Source organism: Pinus tabuliformis, chromosome 9 (assembly GCF_031772625.1).
Source record: "Pinus tabuliformis cultivar Carrire ecotype Pingquan chromosome 9, CPIR1, whole genome shotgun sequence".
Taxonomy (NCBI): Eukaryota; Viridiplantae; Streptophyta; class Pinopsida; order Pinales; family Pinaceae; genus Pinus; species Pinus tabuliformis.
In genome coordinates this window covers 824511503-824526323 of record NC_142307.1, presented here as the reverse complement: position 1 = coordinate 824526323, position 14821 = coordinate 824511503, and the positions used below count along the sequence as shown (strand labels likewise).

Sequence of the window (14821 nt, the reverse complement as noted above, 5' to 3'; positions counted from 1 at the left end):
CAGCTCTGTGCTGACAGTGGGCACATTGTTGTGTCCTTGTGAAAGTGAGTTGTCTGGACTCTGACCACAGAATGGGAGGATGTCTCCTGTCTTGCCAATCTGGTATCGCCTGCATCCACAGCTAGAGAGTCTGGACTCTGTACTGTACTTAACTCCTCTAATTGCCAAGATAGGTTGGAAGAATCAAGTGCTCAACCTGGTGGGGCAGGGTCTTGATAAATTATGTAAGGCATGCCAGCGAGTAATCACCATGTGCATGGAGAGCTTGGTAACCCATAACATAATCCACTACACTGGCACCGCTGCTTTGTGGAAAACAGGTACCATTTGATTATGTCTAGTATGACAACCAGTGCAACTATTTGCTGATCTCTTTATACTGGAGATAATTGGTCAGTACATTATGTTCAAAAGCAGGTATTCTTTAATACAGATTTTACAAAAATTTTAACACCCCCCACCCCGTCCACCACCCCCCCAGACCAGTGTTAAAAATATGACTCCTAATAGCCATTCCTGTCATCATTAGTAAATGAAACGATAGAATCTCCATAGTTATGCTAATCTATTGACGATCTTGCTTTGGATTCAGTACTTAAGCAGTAGTATTTGCAGGACAATTTTTTTGGTTATTGATTGGAGACATTGACATCGTTGAAATAGAATACTCTTTAATGAATCACGTTGTTGTCCTATGCAGATATATATTTGGATTGGGTGTAATTCAGCAAAGCTTGGCCATTTATATGCAGGTGCAGCTACTCGACCTGTAAGTACTCTCTCTTTGCTGACTTTTACTTCGGCTGTTTAGGAAGTTCTTGCTGACTTTCTCGTCTGACTTTTATATCAAGCGTTTGATAAAAGAAGGTAAAATGAGAGAATTTGTAGAGTATGGTGCTTCCAAATTTATATCCTTTCTCCATTAGGTTTAATTTTACATGTATGTATTTTTTACAAATTTTATTTGTACAACTTGGTTTTTGCTTTTGTTCTGAGGTCTTTTCTTGGACAAGTCTTGGTGTCTTGGCACTATCTTTATTATGGCTCTCTGCATTTAATTTTTGGTTGATTTCTTTGCAGTCTTGGATTTGCACTTTCCAGAATTGTAATCTAAACCTTTTCTACATTGATTCACTTGTGTTTTTTCTAAAGAAATTAGGTGCTTAGATCAAGGCCCATGCCACTGATTAAACCAGTAGCTCAGTTAGAGTTGATATGACGTTAATGAGGAAGCCATGACATTGATTTGTGTATTGACACCTATACCCTGGGCCCACATCGTTAGATGGTATGGTATGCGACTAAGTTTAAATGAGCATTGGATCTCCTCAGAAAACCCTGAACTAGTTTGTGTCATTTGCCCTCTTTGACAAAGCCTGCAACTTATTATTGTTTAATATAAAAAGTCCAATGTATTGCAGCAACTTTGTAATGATAAGTTTGGGGGATTTTGTCACCTTGGCAATGTCCACCATGTTGAAATATGTAACTAGGTTCGGTTTTCATAATGACATATGTGATGATTATTTTAAATTTTTATGTATTCAATGAAAAGAGAAAAATAAATTTATTATTATTGTTTTTGAGGCATGGGTTTCATGCTCAAGGGAAATTTATTTTAGGTCAAACTCCCATTGAGAGTTTCTAGGATTTGTCATTGAGTCTATAAAGTCAAAAGAGTCATTTCATGTATGAATAACCCTTCTTGGGCATGTTACATATTTATTTGAGTCAATATGAGTCTAAAATTGTAAAGGAAACCCCTCCAAGATCAAGGATGCAAGCCACAAGTCAAGTCGACCTGCCAAGAGAAGTCGGCCTATTTTGGAGCCCAGCAACGCCGCCTATATAAAGGAGGACTCAGCCTCTTTCAAGAAGACACACAAAAACAGCACAGAAGTTTGATCTAGAGACAAGGAGGATCCTCATACCCTAGCGAAGAAAGAAGAAAGATAAGAAAGGAGGTCTTAAATCCAGAATCATTTCCCTATGCGGAGGGGATGAATGGAGGGAAATCATTTTACTCGAAAAATTTAGGGTGAAGATAGCAAGAAGAGCTGCAGACCTTCAATTTCTTAAAAATTGTTGTGACAATATCTCGCAATTAAGCTCTTCTACTATCAACATTCAAAATAGTCCTGATGATGGATCCCTGTTGGGATTTGAAACGTTGATGAAAAATGGTTTTTACTGTGGGTTCTCCGGTTACTAAGTTACAAGAAAGAAGGAATCAGAATTGTTTGGGCCTGTTTTGGGACATCTCTCTCACACGTGCAGACTTTATCTAGGGCACACTTTCAGCTGCAAAAGGACAAAATTACAGTCAGTTCAAAAAGGAATATCAAGTGTCAAAGAAGTGTGGGAAAGTAAGCTGAATTGTTGCAGAAAAAGTCTATATTCCAGCGAAGAAGAAAAGAGAAGAATTTGTCCATGTTTTAGGTCACACGTGTGACCTAGAGTTTCTGCAGTAGGGCTGAGCTGCAGTCAAAAAGTTGCAGGTCTGAGAAAGTGTAATATTCCTAATTAGCCCCAGCTAATTTGAATATTCGATTTTGCCAAATTTTGCCTTCTATAGTTATTTTGTAAATAAAAAAAGTGAGAAAGGGGGACATAACTCACTTTTAGAATAGAAGTCACTTCCTAGTAGCACAACGTTGTGACTTAAAGGGAGAGCCAAGGGGGCCAAAAAGGGGGACGCAGAAATGGAGCCCACGCAGACACATGGAGGGACTGTGCAGGAGGGGAGGAACATGTGGCAAAAGGGGAATCACGCAGGAGAAGGTGAGCATTGGGATTGAGAGAGGCAGAAGCTATAAAAGAGAGAGGAGCCCCATCATTTTGATCATTCGGTTATGTGCATTTGTGATAGGCATTTTGGTTTAGAGCACACTGGCTGTTTAGCTAGTCTGCAACACTGTTTAGTGCATTGAGTGTCTCCGTTTGGAGATCTCACCCTTAGCCCCGGGGGACTTCGAGTGCCTGCTCGGGCAAGGTATTTTCGTTGGCATTTCAACAACAGTATCTTCAACATTTCAACAGTGGTTTTATCAGTGTTCTGGAGGACTGCGCAGCACTGGGAGAGGGATGCAGTTCTTTTTGGGAGCAGTTTGGATTGAGGGTTTGTGGAGGATTTGAGCTGAGGGATTGTGCAAGAGATCAACTCTTGCATATTGGAAGAGTTTGGCAGAGTTCTGCGTTGAGTTTCGGAGGGTTCTATTCAGTGGTAGCGCAGAGGAGTGAGGAACTGCGCAGAACCCCAACGGGGTGATTTTCGGGGGTTGGCCATTCTAGGAAAGCTTTTTGGGTTTTTCTGGGTTTCTTGAGTAGAGTCCGATTCCAGAGTTTCAGCTTTTTCTGAGGAGGGGAGCAGTCCCAAATCCTCATTTGATTTCTAGTAGCAGTTTTCCCAGCAGCTTGGACGCAGATCAAAGAGGGGCCATTCCTTTGCTATTCTGAGTGTATTTCTTCACTTGCCTTGTGCAAGTAGAGGTGCCATCTTCCTGATCACCTCCTGTACTCATTTTATTACTCAGTATAATAAAATGGCTTAGCATTCTCTCTGCATTTCTTGTGTATCTGTTTATGGTTTATTTGATATATATATAGTATCATTGTTACTTGTATCTCTGTGAGCATTCTCGGCTATTATACCACTTGTGTGTTTCTATTATACTCTTAGACAGAGTCTGGAAAGGGCCAGGTAGCCTCCGGATCTCGTCCTCTTTTTAGAGGCGACATATCTGGTAAATGCCCTCCCAGTCCATCTCTGGTTGGAGTTTTCTTGTGTTTGGGGTATATTCCTGATATGGGATATTATAGAAAGAGGTCCGACTAGGTTAAAGAATTGTTGAAGAATGTGCTCGGTCTTCATAATTGTACTTGAGTCAATATGTAATATATTTGTCAAAAGAAAGCAAAAATAATTTTATTGTTAATTGACTTATTAAAGCATGGATTTCATGCATGGGTTAATTGTCATAGGTTAAGTCTCCATTGTAGGCTTTAGGATTGTTTGTTTGAGTCAAAGTCTATCTTGTCATGTTAATCTCCTCCATCAAAGTGTTCGATCCTATTACAGTGCACACGTTCGGATAAATCACAGTGATATTTTCGGTATACCTTTCTGAGATACAAATGTGGATTACAATGGAGAATAAAGACAATTTTAGTGATATGTCAGAGTGAATGGTTCGATGCTATTTTAGTGGAGATATTTCGGTACTACCACAGTGAATAATTTTGGTGCTAGTGCAAACACAATGATGAAGTCTCGGTGAAAACAAAGTGATAAGGATTTGATGCAAGCACAATGATGAGGTTTCAGTGCTATCATAGTGGACAAGTTTCAGTGCTATCATAGTGGACAAATTTCAGTGCTATCTCAGTGAGTAAACTCGGTGTTATCACAGTAAAGATGGTTCGATGCTCGGTTCTATCTCAAGATCAATGAAAAATGAATCTCTGATCACTCGCAATTAATCACGAGTCAAACTCTGCTCTTCGATCAAACGATCCGATTCAACTATGGGCGAGTCAAACTCGCGTTGACCGTGTTTGACTTGTGGTCAACACGAGTTTCACTTGCGACTCATCGATTAATTGCGATTTAGGCCACTGAGGTGATTTTCAACCCTCAACTCGAGGGGCACGGGTTTTAACTTTTAGGGTTCCTGCATTTTTTGTTGTGTAGTTTAGTTAGGTTAAAAATTAAAAGTCGGTCTGTAATTGACTTTTCTCACTGCTCAGGCCTACAACTCATACGTCAAGAAGGTAATAGAGGCATGGTTTCAGTTTCAATTTACTCCACGTAATAGAGTCATAGTGTAATAGAGGCGTAGTGTGCAGTGCTCCATTGTAGCTTCAACATGTGCTTGGTCAGAGATTTCAGTAGCAAACCATTATCGTATCATTTTAGTAGCAATCAAGAGATTTCAGTTACTGCTTTTTTACTGATTAGTATGCAGTATTTTATAAAATTTTAGAAGCAGATGCTTCTGGTTCGATGTAGTCACAGGTTAGGAGTCAAGACCCAATACTTTGGATCATGTTTGGACTCATAACATACATGAGATAGTTATTCATTCATGATATTTTGGACATCTATTGATATTATGCATTGTTTGGACATGGCTTTATTGAATACCAATGAAGAATGTTTTTGTTTTTGTTTTTGTTTTTTGTTTTTTGTTTTTTGTTTTTTTGTTTTTTTGTTTTTTTAATTCAATATGTGTTTATCTTAAATTATTGAATTCACTGATTTTTTCCCGATTTTTCCCCGATCCGATTAAAACTCTTCGCTCTTTTGCCTCGCTGATTTATTGCCGATTTCGAGTCTGGTAACATTGCTCAAGATACAAGTTCGGTGCCATTGCAAGGACTGGAGTGTGAAGAAGGATGACTGCTACAGGAGCGAAGAATGATAGAATTGAAGAATGACATGACAAGGTTGACTTGATGGATGGAGGTAGTCTTGAGTCTATGTTGTGAGGGTCTTGGTCGTCTCATCTTGAATCTACTGAAGGAAGAATTTTGATCGGGTTTTCCCCTAGAGAGGGGTTTTGCCCTGGCTGCGTGCCTACATTTTGTGTTCTCTTCTATTTGTTGCTTGGCATTAGTCTTGATGATAAGAAAATATAATTTGAAAGAACAAATAATAATAATGAAAAACATCACAAGACAATGTCATAATAAGAGAAATCGTTTAACTACCACACTTTGGATTTCTCAACATGGTATCAGAGCTATGGTCATGGTCAAAGGTAGTTTGAAGACCACTTATACATCTTTGAAGTATTCTCAGTGAAAGGTTCTGTTTGCATTTGTCTTGAAGAACATGATAGCTAGATCAAGATCCCAGCTTAAGAAGGATATTTCTGGCTAATAGAACTAAGATTACAGTGAGCTAGTTCAGTCTTTATTCACCATATCAAGACACCTTAAAGAAGAAGGAGGATTTCGATATACCATAGTAAAGGAATTCAGATCAATCTTTAGAGAATAAGGATTGGTGAATTCACAGTCTAGAAGAGATATAACTTGCTCAAATTACAGAGAAAGTTTTCGGTGGAATCAAGTGACACAGTTTCAGTATACCACAGGGAACTAGTTCAGATTAAATTCAGAGTGATGAACTCGTGAGCTCTCAGAAGACAAGTTCAGAAATCAGTAAAGTCACATTAACCTCGCTATATATTACAATGAAGGCTATAACGAAGACAGGATGACACTATATGGATATTATTACAGAGATATAACTTTGTCATAAGTTATCGAATAGAACCAAAGTATGAAGCATATGATTGAACTGTGTCATCACATAAAGAATCCAAAGCTTGTCCTATGGAAACTGAAATTCAAGTCTCAAGGATCTAAATTGATAGTCAGAGTACAAGGTACTGGCTAAAGGAAATCAAGTAAGTATTGTCACTTAATAAGATGCACATGCAACAAGTCTCATAAGCTATCAAATCAGAGGTACGTAAACACAAGGTACGTATATTCGTAAGTTTCTTCAATGTATCTAATGGTTCATATAATCCTTAATTATAGCTAGTCTAGGATAAAAATTGTAATCCTTAGATAACATACGAAAATCTCATCTTCTAGGATTTACAAGTAATATAGGATGTCAAGTAAAAGTCCTAATGTTGATTGAAAGAATAAATAACTTGATCTTCAATATCATAGGATTCCATCCTTCATGAAGATCGAACTTGAGAAATCAAATCATGTTCTTCGTATCACATGTTTTACTTGAAAGTATGCATTACAGGTATAAAATGTCATGGCTTAATACAAAGAGATCACTTCAAGGAATCCTTACAATGTATGCTTTGAATTACAAGTTTTTCTCTCTCCATATTCATTCCTGATAAACTATTACTAACATCTTTTTGTCTGTCTTCCTTGAATCTTAAAGATTCTTGATTGGGCGATTCATCATTAGATAAATCTACCCTCCTCACATCTCTGATTGCTCTTATGGAACCCTAGAAAGGTTCATTGTAAAACTTAAGGGTATGTCGACGACTGTGTGAAACCCTAATCTACTTAGGGTTATTGTTGAAAGAAATTATCTAATGTTTGGATGAAGTAACTGACTGATGCTTGGATGATGTCTTGTTTGGGGTTTTGGTATGATTATGGAAACCCTAACGTGTTAGGGTTGAATGATAATGTTTAAAATCCCGAACCTTTGAAGTATTGGTAATTTAGGGTTTGCTATGTTTTGTGTTGAAACCCTAGATCATTAGGGTTTGGTAGAGTGTATAGGCAATACCCTTATAATGTATTAGAAATGAAATCCCTGGCATGCGTGTGTTTGTTCGATCAAACCCTAGTTTGATCAAGCTTGTTATATGTCTAACTCTTATTGATATTTGTAAAATGGGTTTGACTAACACATGATATGAAATGCCTATGCATGATGATGAAGTCCTAGATGTATGAGTTGACTTGTTTGTCAATGGTCATGAGTCCTAGGGTTTGGAACTAAGCCCTAGTCGAAGTTTGTTTCTCTAGGATGATAATATTTGTGAATTCTAGGGTTTTGAGAGTTAAACCTTAGTAGAAGTGAAAAATCTCTGATGTATGATGACAATGTGATAATTTGAGATTTGTGTAAATCTGAGTTTTAGTTATGATTGATGAGAAAATCTAGGGTTTGCAACAAACCCTAGTGGAAGCTAGTCATGTTGTTGATTGAGCTGTGATTGGTTTTGATTGTTAAATCTCATGTATGAAATCTAGGGTTTGTATGAAACCCTAGTGGGAAGTCTAACATATGAATTCTGAAAGTTGTTAGATACTTTGTAGATCTATATTTGTTTGAATTGTTTCTAGGGTTTGCTATATGTTGTAGTAGGGTATGTCATACCTTTGGAAGAAACATTGAAACCCTAGATGTAATGAAAGTTGTTATGAAATAAGCCTTGATGAAGTAGTCTAGGGTTTATGACAAAGTCCCTAGCAAGATGTTGAAGAGTATGTGTCTCTTGTTTGTAAGTTTGGGCATCTGATATATAAATTTGAATGCTTCCGTGATTTTGATATGGTTAACTTCATGCTTCTATAGATTTGGTTATACTTGCTATCTATGTTGTGCAACTACTCGATCTTCAAGATAGTGAAGATGTTCGTAAAGAAAAGTTGATGTGATAAGCATGATGTGAATGGTGATGGTAATGATAACTCTAACGAGAAGGATGGAAGCCACAAAAGATTCTCTGATGTCATAAAGAAGAAGTAGAATTCCCTAAAGTTAAGAGGGATCTTGGATGAAATCTCCCTAGGTTAAGTGGGAGCTTGATTAAAAGAAATCTCCCTAGATTGATAGGGAGCACAGATGAAAGGAATCTCCCTAGTTGAGAAGGAGGTCATATCATAGTCATGATGGACACCTTGATAGATGAAATTGGAGAATTTGTTGGAATTCCTAAGTCTATTCGTTAGAAATTCTTCCTTGTACTATTTGGCTTATTTCTTCCTACTTGTTCAGTTAGTTAACAAGTTATTTACCATGTAAATACTGAAAATAAATACAAGTATAGTATCAACACATACCGATCATCAACTGAAAGGAACAAGTACACAAGTGACAATGGTTTTTGGACTAATGTCCCCGGAAAAACCCAATGCGGGGAAACCGGTGCAGCTATTCAAAGAATTTTATTATTAAGCAGTTTTAGAATACAATCTAAGTACTAGAAATGGCTCACCCAACAGAGAATGCCCTCGGCAGTAGTACCTCTTAGTTGGAGACAGATATTCTGGCTAAATCACTGGATGAACGATCCCACAACAACACTGCAACACTTCTAGTGCTCTCTGTCACCTTGATAGGGACTGCGTCAACCTATCCAGCTCTCCAGCTCCAATCTATCCCACGAAATCTCCTAGCGTTAGACTATAGGGTCTGCGTCAGCCTCTCTGGCCTAGCGTCAGCCTATTTGGCCCAGCGTCAGCCTCTCAGGGCTCTGTGTCAGCCTCTGGAGCCTTTGCGTCTCCCACGCTGGCCCTCCTCAGGCTCTGCGTGGCCTCTAGCTGGCTTTGCGTCAACCCTCTCCTGGCTTCGGCGTTGGTGCTCCTGGTACTATCTTTCTCTACCACTGTATTCACTGCCTCTTAGCTGCAACTCTGATCACTCATTTGATTTCCTCAGTAAGCCTTGCCCCAAAAAGTTGAATTCTTGATCAACTCGGTGTGTTTTCCAACTAACCCTCAAGCCTCCTCTTATACTTTTCTCGTTGGTCCATCAATGACCGAGATTAAATCTCTAATCAATGGCTAAGATTAGATTTGGCTTGATCCATGACTTTTGGACCATTCTAACCCAGTTTTATATTAATACCCATTAATATTTTATTTTTCCTAAGTTTAGACTTAGGAACTCCATTAAAAATATTAATTATTTTAATATCTCCCAAACCGATTTGATTTTGCCCAAATGATTTCTGGGTCTTGGATATCTCATGTGCTTTAGCCTCTCCACCAATTTTCGTGGCTAGAGCACATCCGATGCTACCCCAAATCAACAAAATGTATTTTTTTGAAGGGCTGCTGAGTTAAGAAAAGCCGGATCGATTTATGAAATATGTTGCTGCATGAGAAGTAGGAAAGGAAGCTGCATGGTTGAGGAATCTTTTGTCAAGATTCATTGGGAGAGCTCTAAGTTACACTATGGAAAGTTGAGAACCAACGTCTAGTTGTACGAAAGACCCCAAAGGTTTGTAATTATTTATGTACATTTGAAAGTGTATTACTAATTGGGGTTGTGTTTGTACAAGTAAATCTCTCTAAGTTTTGATAACATGCTGATTACCGATCAATTTGATTGGGAGAGATTTGTTGAGGCTTTGTGAGTGAAGCATTGCCTAGGAGGACATCTAGCTGACACCTTGTGTTGATGTCTAGGTCCCGAATTTGGGAGGGTGGTGTTGGTCATAGAGCTCTAACCTTAGATACACACCTATATCCCTAGGTTGATGGTTAACAAGTAAGCTTGATGGTACTTAGAGAGGATGAAAGCTTTAGTCCATCTTAGTCCCACTCGGACAGATTGCGTTGGTCAGGAATCTAGTCCATGGCATTGCGATGCCTAAATTGTTGAGAGACCTTGGATAGATTGCCCTGGTCAGTGATCTAGTCCGTGGCATTGCGATGCCTAAATTGTTGAGAGACCTTGGATAGATTTCCCTGGTCAGGAATCTAGTCCATGGCATTGCAGTGCCTAAACCTCTTCATAGATTATGTGTTTTGAGATCTTCCATGTACTTCTACGGTTATATGTAAATATGAATACCTCCCCTAGTTAAGAGGGAGTGTTGAAGAATGTAACTAGGTTCGGTCTTCATAATTGTACTTGAGTCAAAATGTAATATATATGTCAAAAGAAAGCAAAAAGAATTTTATTATTAATTGACTTATTAAAGGATGGGTTTCATGCTTGGGTCAATTGTCATAGGTCAAGCCTCCATTGTAGGCTTTAGGATTGTTTGTTTGAGTCAAAGTCTATCTTGTCATGTTAATCTCCTCCATCAAAGTCTCCTTGGTGTCGGCCTCAAACAAAATCATCATCAAGTCGGCTTCCCTCAACAAACTCAGGTCGGCCTATAGACACTTCTCTCAATTGAACTCATGTTGGCTCATTTCAAAGGGAAACAACTATATATAAGAGCATGACCTTCGCTCAAATTACAGTGCAGCAATTCGATGATCTCAGAGATAAAGTTCGGTCCTATTACAGTGGACAAGCTTGGATAAATCACAACGATATTTTCGACATACCTTTATAGACACAAATGCGGATTATGGTGGAGAATAAAGACAAAATTTCAGTGATATGTCAACATGAATGGTTCGATGCTATTTCAGCGGAGATATTTCGGTGCTACCACAACGAAATGATTTCGGTACTACGATAGTGAATAATTTTGGTTCTAGTGCAAACACAGTGATGAAGTCTCGGTGCAAACAAAGTGATAAGGATTCGGTGCAAGCACAGTGATGAGGTTTTGGTGCTATCACAATGGACAAGTTTCGGTGCTATCACATTTGACAAATTTCAGTGCTATCTTAGTGAGTAAACTCAGTGTTATCACAGTAAAGATGGTTCGGTGCTTGGTGCTATCTCAAGATACAAGTTAGGTGCCATTGCAAGGACCGAATTGTGAAGAAGTATGACTGCTATAGGAGTGAAGAATGATTGAATTAAAGAATGACATGACAAGGTTGACTTGATGGATGGAGGTAGTCTTGAGTCTATGTTGTGAGGGTCTTGTTCGTCTCATCTTGAATCTACTGATGGAAGAATTTTACCAGGTTTTCCCCTAGAGAGGGGTTTTGCCTAGCTGCGTGCCTACATTTTGTGTTCTCTTCTATTTGTTGCTTGGCATTAGTCTTGATGATAAGAAAAGATAATTCGAAAGAACAAATAATAATAATGAAAAACATCACAAGATAATGTCATAATAAGAGAAATCATTTAACCGCCACGCTTTGGATTTCTCAACACCACTGCCATTAGAAAGCAAGTTTGACTAAAGTTGACTTTGGGAAAGGGAAGCACATCAAGGAGAAGGATTTGACTTGGTGTTGGAGGGGTTGTTGGTCAAGGGTCTAGGTATTGGAATTCATCAATTGAAGAGTCTATAATAAGAAGAGTTCGGTGGGTTTTCCTCTCAAGATTGAAGAGGTTTTGGCCCTGGCTGATAGCCTATATCTTGTGTCCTTTGTCTCATTGTTTATTATGTTTTGGTAGTCGTTTGATGAAGAAAATACACTAATAATCTAGCTAAAGAACAATATAATCAAGAAAAGTAAAAAGTCTTCACAAGCAGTTATCATCTAATAAGAGAAATCACCTACTATTATTGCCCCTAGATTTCTCAACACACCAACACAACCACTTCCCTAAGGGCTTGTGTCAATTATGCTAGTCCCAGTCATCTCAAATGCTTTCTTAAGTTCCTTGGAATAAAAAATGGATTTAACTCTTACTTAAGTTCCTTGGATTTAGCAACAACCAATGGGTAGACCATACTAGATATTTTTTCCCTTTAATAAGCCCTAGAAAGGGAAGGTTTTAGCTTTGACTATATAGGTGCTGTTGCCGCAAAATCTAGCAGGCCTTGTGAGGGGACTCACAAGGCAAGAGCTAGACTCTGTTGCAACAATGAGGGAGATTGCTACCTGTTGTCGCGCGGATTGGCACGACAACACTCAGATCGGGGGCTGTCACTCTGATCCCCGATCCCTCCGTTTAAGCCTGTCTCCCGCGGCTAAGGGGGGTAGTCCCTGTGAGATGATGAGACCAACTGTCGACCAGTTGGTTGGGAGACACGAGATACGATATAAAAAGCACTCGATGGATTTGATTAATTTAGCAGACCAGTGCTTTAAGAGATTGTGGTTAAAACGATTACTTGTTAAATGATGTAAAAATATGGACCACGAACAGCAATCATCTATCATTAGCTAAATCACAATGCTCTTAGAATGACCAAAACGATATCCAGCAATTGAGAATTTAAAAAAAAAAGAATGCTTTAAACCACCATGAATCATAACCATTAACCAGATATCAATTTCGCATCTCGACTTGAAAAATCAGATCTCAGCATGAAAGATACGACAATTCCCGAAAATGACTGGATCTGACGAAGAGAATTTTCCACAAAATTTTTTTATACTTTTTCAAATTTTTTTTTTTTAAATATTTTTTCAATTTTTTTTTTATTTTTTATTTTTTATTTTAAAACAAAAGTTAAAAATGAAATCTAAAAAATTTAATCTAAAACTAAACTATTTAAAAAAAATAAAACTAAATCTAAAAAAATTATAAATCTTTTTTATTTTTTATTTTTCATAAAATTTAAGTCTAAACAAAATAAAGTCCTAAACTAAAATAAAAAATATAAAAATTTAACCTAGAATCTAAAACTTTAAAATCTAAAACATAGAATAAAAATCTATTTAAATGAAAACTAAAACGTTAATTATACAAAAGCATAAACCTAAGTCTAATTTTTTTTTTTTTTAATTTTAATTTTATTTTTTTTATATCTAACAAAATGAAATCTAAAAAATAAAAGAATTAGAATCTAAAAAATAAAATACGTAACTAAGGACTAAACTAAAAAAAACTATTTAAATCTAAACAAAACTATACGAATTGAAATCCTAAAGCTAAAATCAAACATAAAAATACAAACTAAAAAAAAAAAAAGGGGCGTAATTACCTTAGCCTAAAGCGTGAAACGGCTAAACATTACCTGCGTTGATGGCCTGGAACAAACGATCGAACGCATCCATCGAATTTTTGCTTGGTTTATGATTTTGCAGGTACGCAGATTGATGGCTGGGCGATCAGAAACGCATACGATCAAGGAAGAACGCTGAGACGAGATCAACCCTCAACAAAGAGAATCGAAAAACGCTGAGGCGCGTGACAGAACTCTGCTACAATGCTGGCGCTGAAAACCCTTGTCCGCTGGTTCGATTTACCCGCAGAGAGATGAACGCGTGAAACAAAATTTCGAGCACAGGCACGGGTAACGACGGACAGAGACGCAAATCGTTTTTGCTTGAACACGCAGACGGAGGTTGGGAGGTGATCGATTTTGCAAGCGTGTAAAAATTTACCTGGCCTGGTGCTGTCGGCAATTTTGAAAACGATGTTGGAGTAACCTTTTCTACACAGTTGGTGCATGGCTGCGATGATGCCCAATAAAGAAAGAAAGAACCATCACCCCGGTGACGCATACGCTGAAAGATCACCAGAGCATTTGTGCTTGGATCAAGTCTGAGGAATTTTGGATCGATTTGCAGATAGATTCACAGTGAATAAATCTCCGATAGCAGCTCGGATATATATTTTTGCTTTTAGAAACCCTGATTTCTGCGTGTGAATAGATCGGAGCTGACGCTGAGCCTTTGTGTGAAATGATGAGCCCAGAGATTCAAACAGTGAAACGCAGTCACGCTTGCCTTAAGCGCAGTCAAATGTGATAAACAGTTATTATGTGTGTCTGATGTGCGTGAATGTGAATAGATGGTTCTGCCCACGCTGAAACCACTGCTCGCCTGACGCATATAAGCCAAGCGAAATTCTGAGTGAAGACAGAAAATCGCAGCAAAGGGACAGGATATGGCTCAGAAGGAGACAGCGTGTGAAAAAGATCTTAGAATTTGTCCAAAGTTTGGCAGTTTTGATGAGGAGCCTGCAAATTTCAAAGAAACAAAACCCTAATGAAAGCTGCATAAAACAAACATTTAAAACCCTAGATCAGAAAAATTAAAACCCTAGAACAGTTTATTAATGTACAGATTTGGCCCCTTAACAGCCAGATTCATCAATAAGCACAGAAATATTTAAAAAAAAAAGGAAATTTCAGACTGTCACTGTGAAGAACTTCAGAAAATCTCTCATGCAAATTAGAAAAATAAACCGAATGATAGACCCAGGATCAAATCCAACTGGGCTCAGCACAAAATGCTTATGGGAGTTGGCTGGTTCAGCCGAGAACTTCCCCTAACGCCCACAATTTCCTTCAGAAAGGGTTTTCTGCACAGCTCAGAAACAACCATCAGTAAAGAGGGAAAAAATGCTGCTAGATCTCAGGAAGTAATGGAGATACCTGCCATTACTTCAGAAACCCTAACAGCACCCAAACCCCAACAAGTGAACAAGATACCTGTGCTCACAATACTCTACAAAAAGCTATTATTAATGGCTGAAAATAAAATATGCAGAAAATTAAACAATCTCACAGCATTTCAAGAGAGTAACACCAGCGAGATATGGACCCCAAAGTCTTCTTTT

General features: G+C 38.1%; 1 protein-coding gene across 1 annotated transcript in view; it reads left to right on the top strand.

Annotated features, from left to right (window-relative positions):
- The window catches only part of LOC149151327 (proteasome assembly chaperone), a 203592-nt gene that overhangs the window by 116398 nt on the left and 72373 nt on the right, over positions 1 to 14821 (top strand). Inside the window, exon 2 of the mRNA XM_089439804.1 lies at positions 701 to 769. Within this exon, the coding sequence (XP_089295930.1) occupies positions 701 to 769 (69 nt within the window). The remainder of the gene's footprint in view (positions 1 to 700; positions 770 to 14821) is intronic.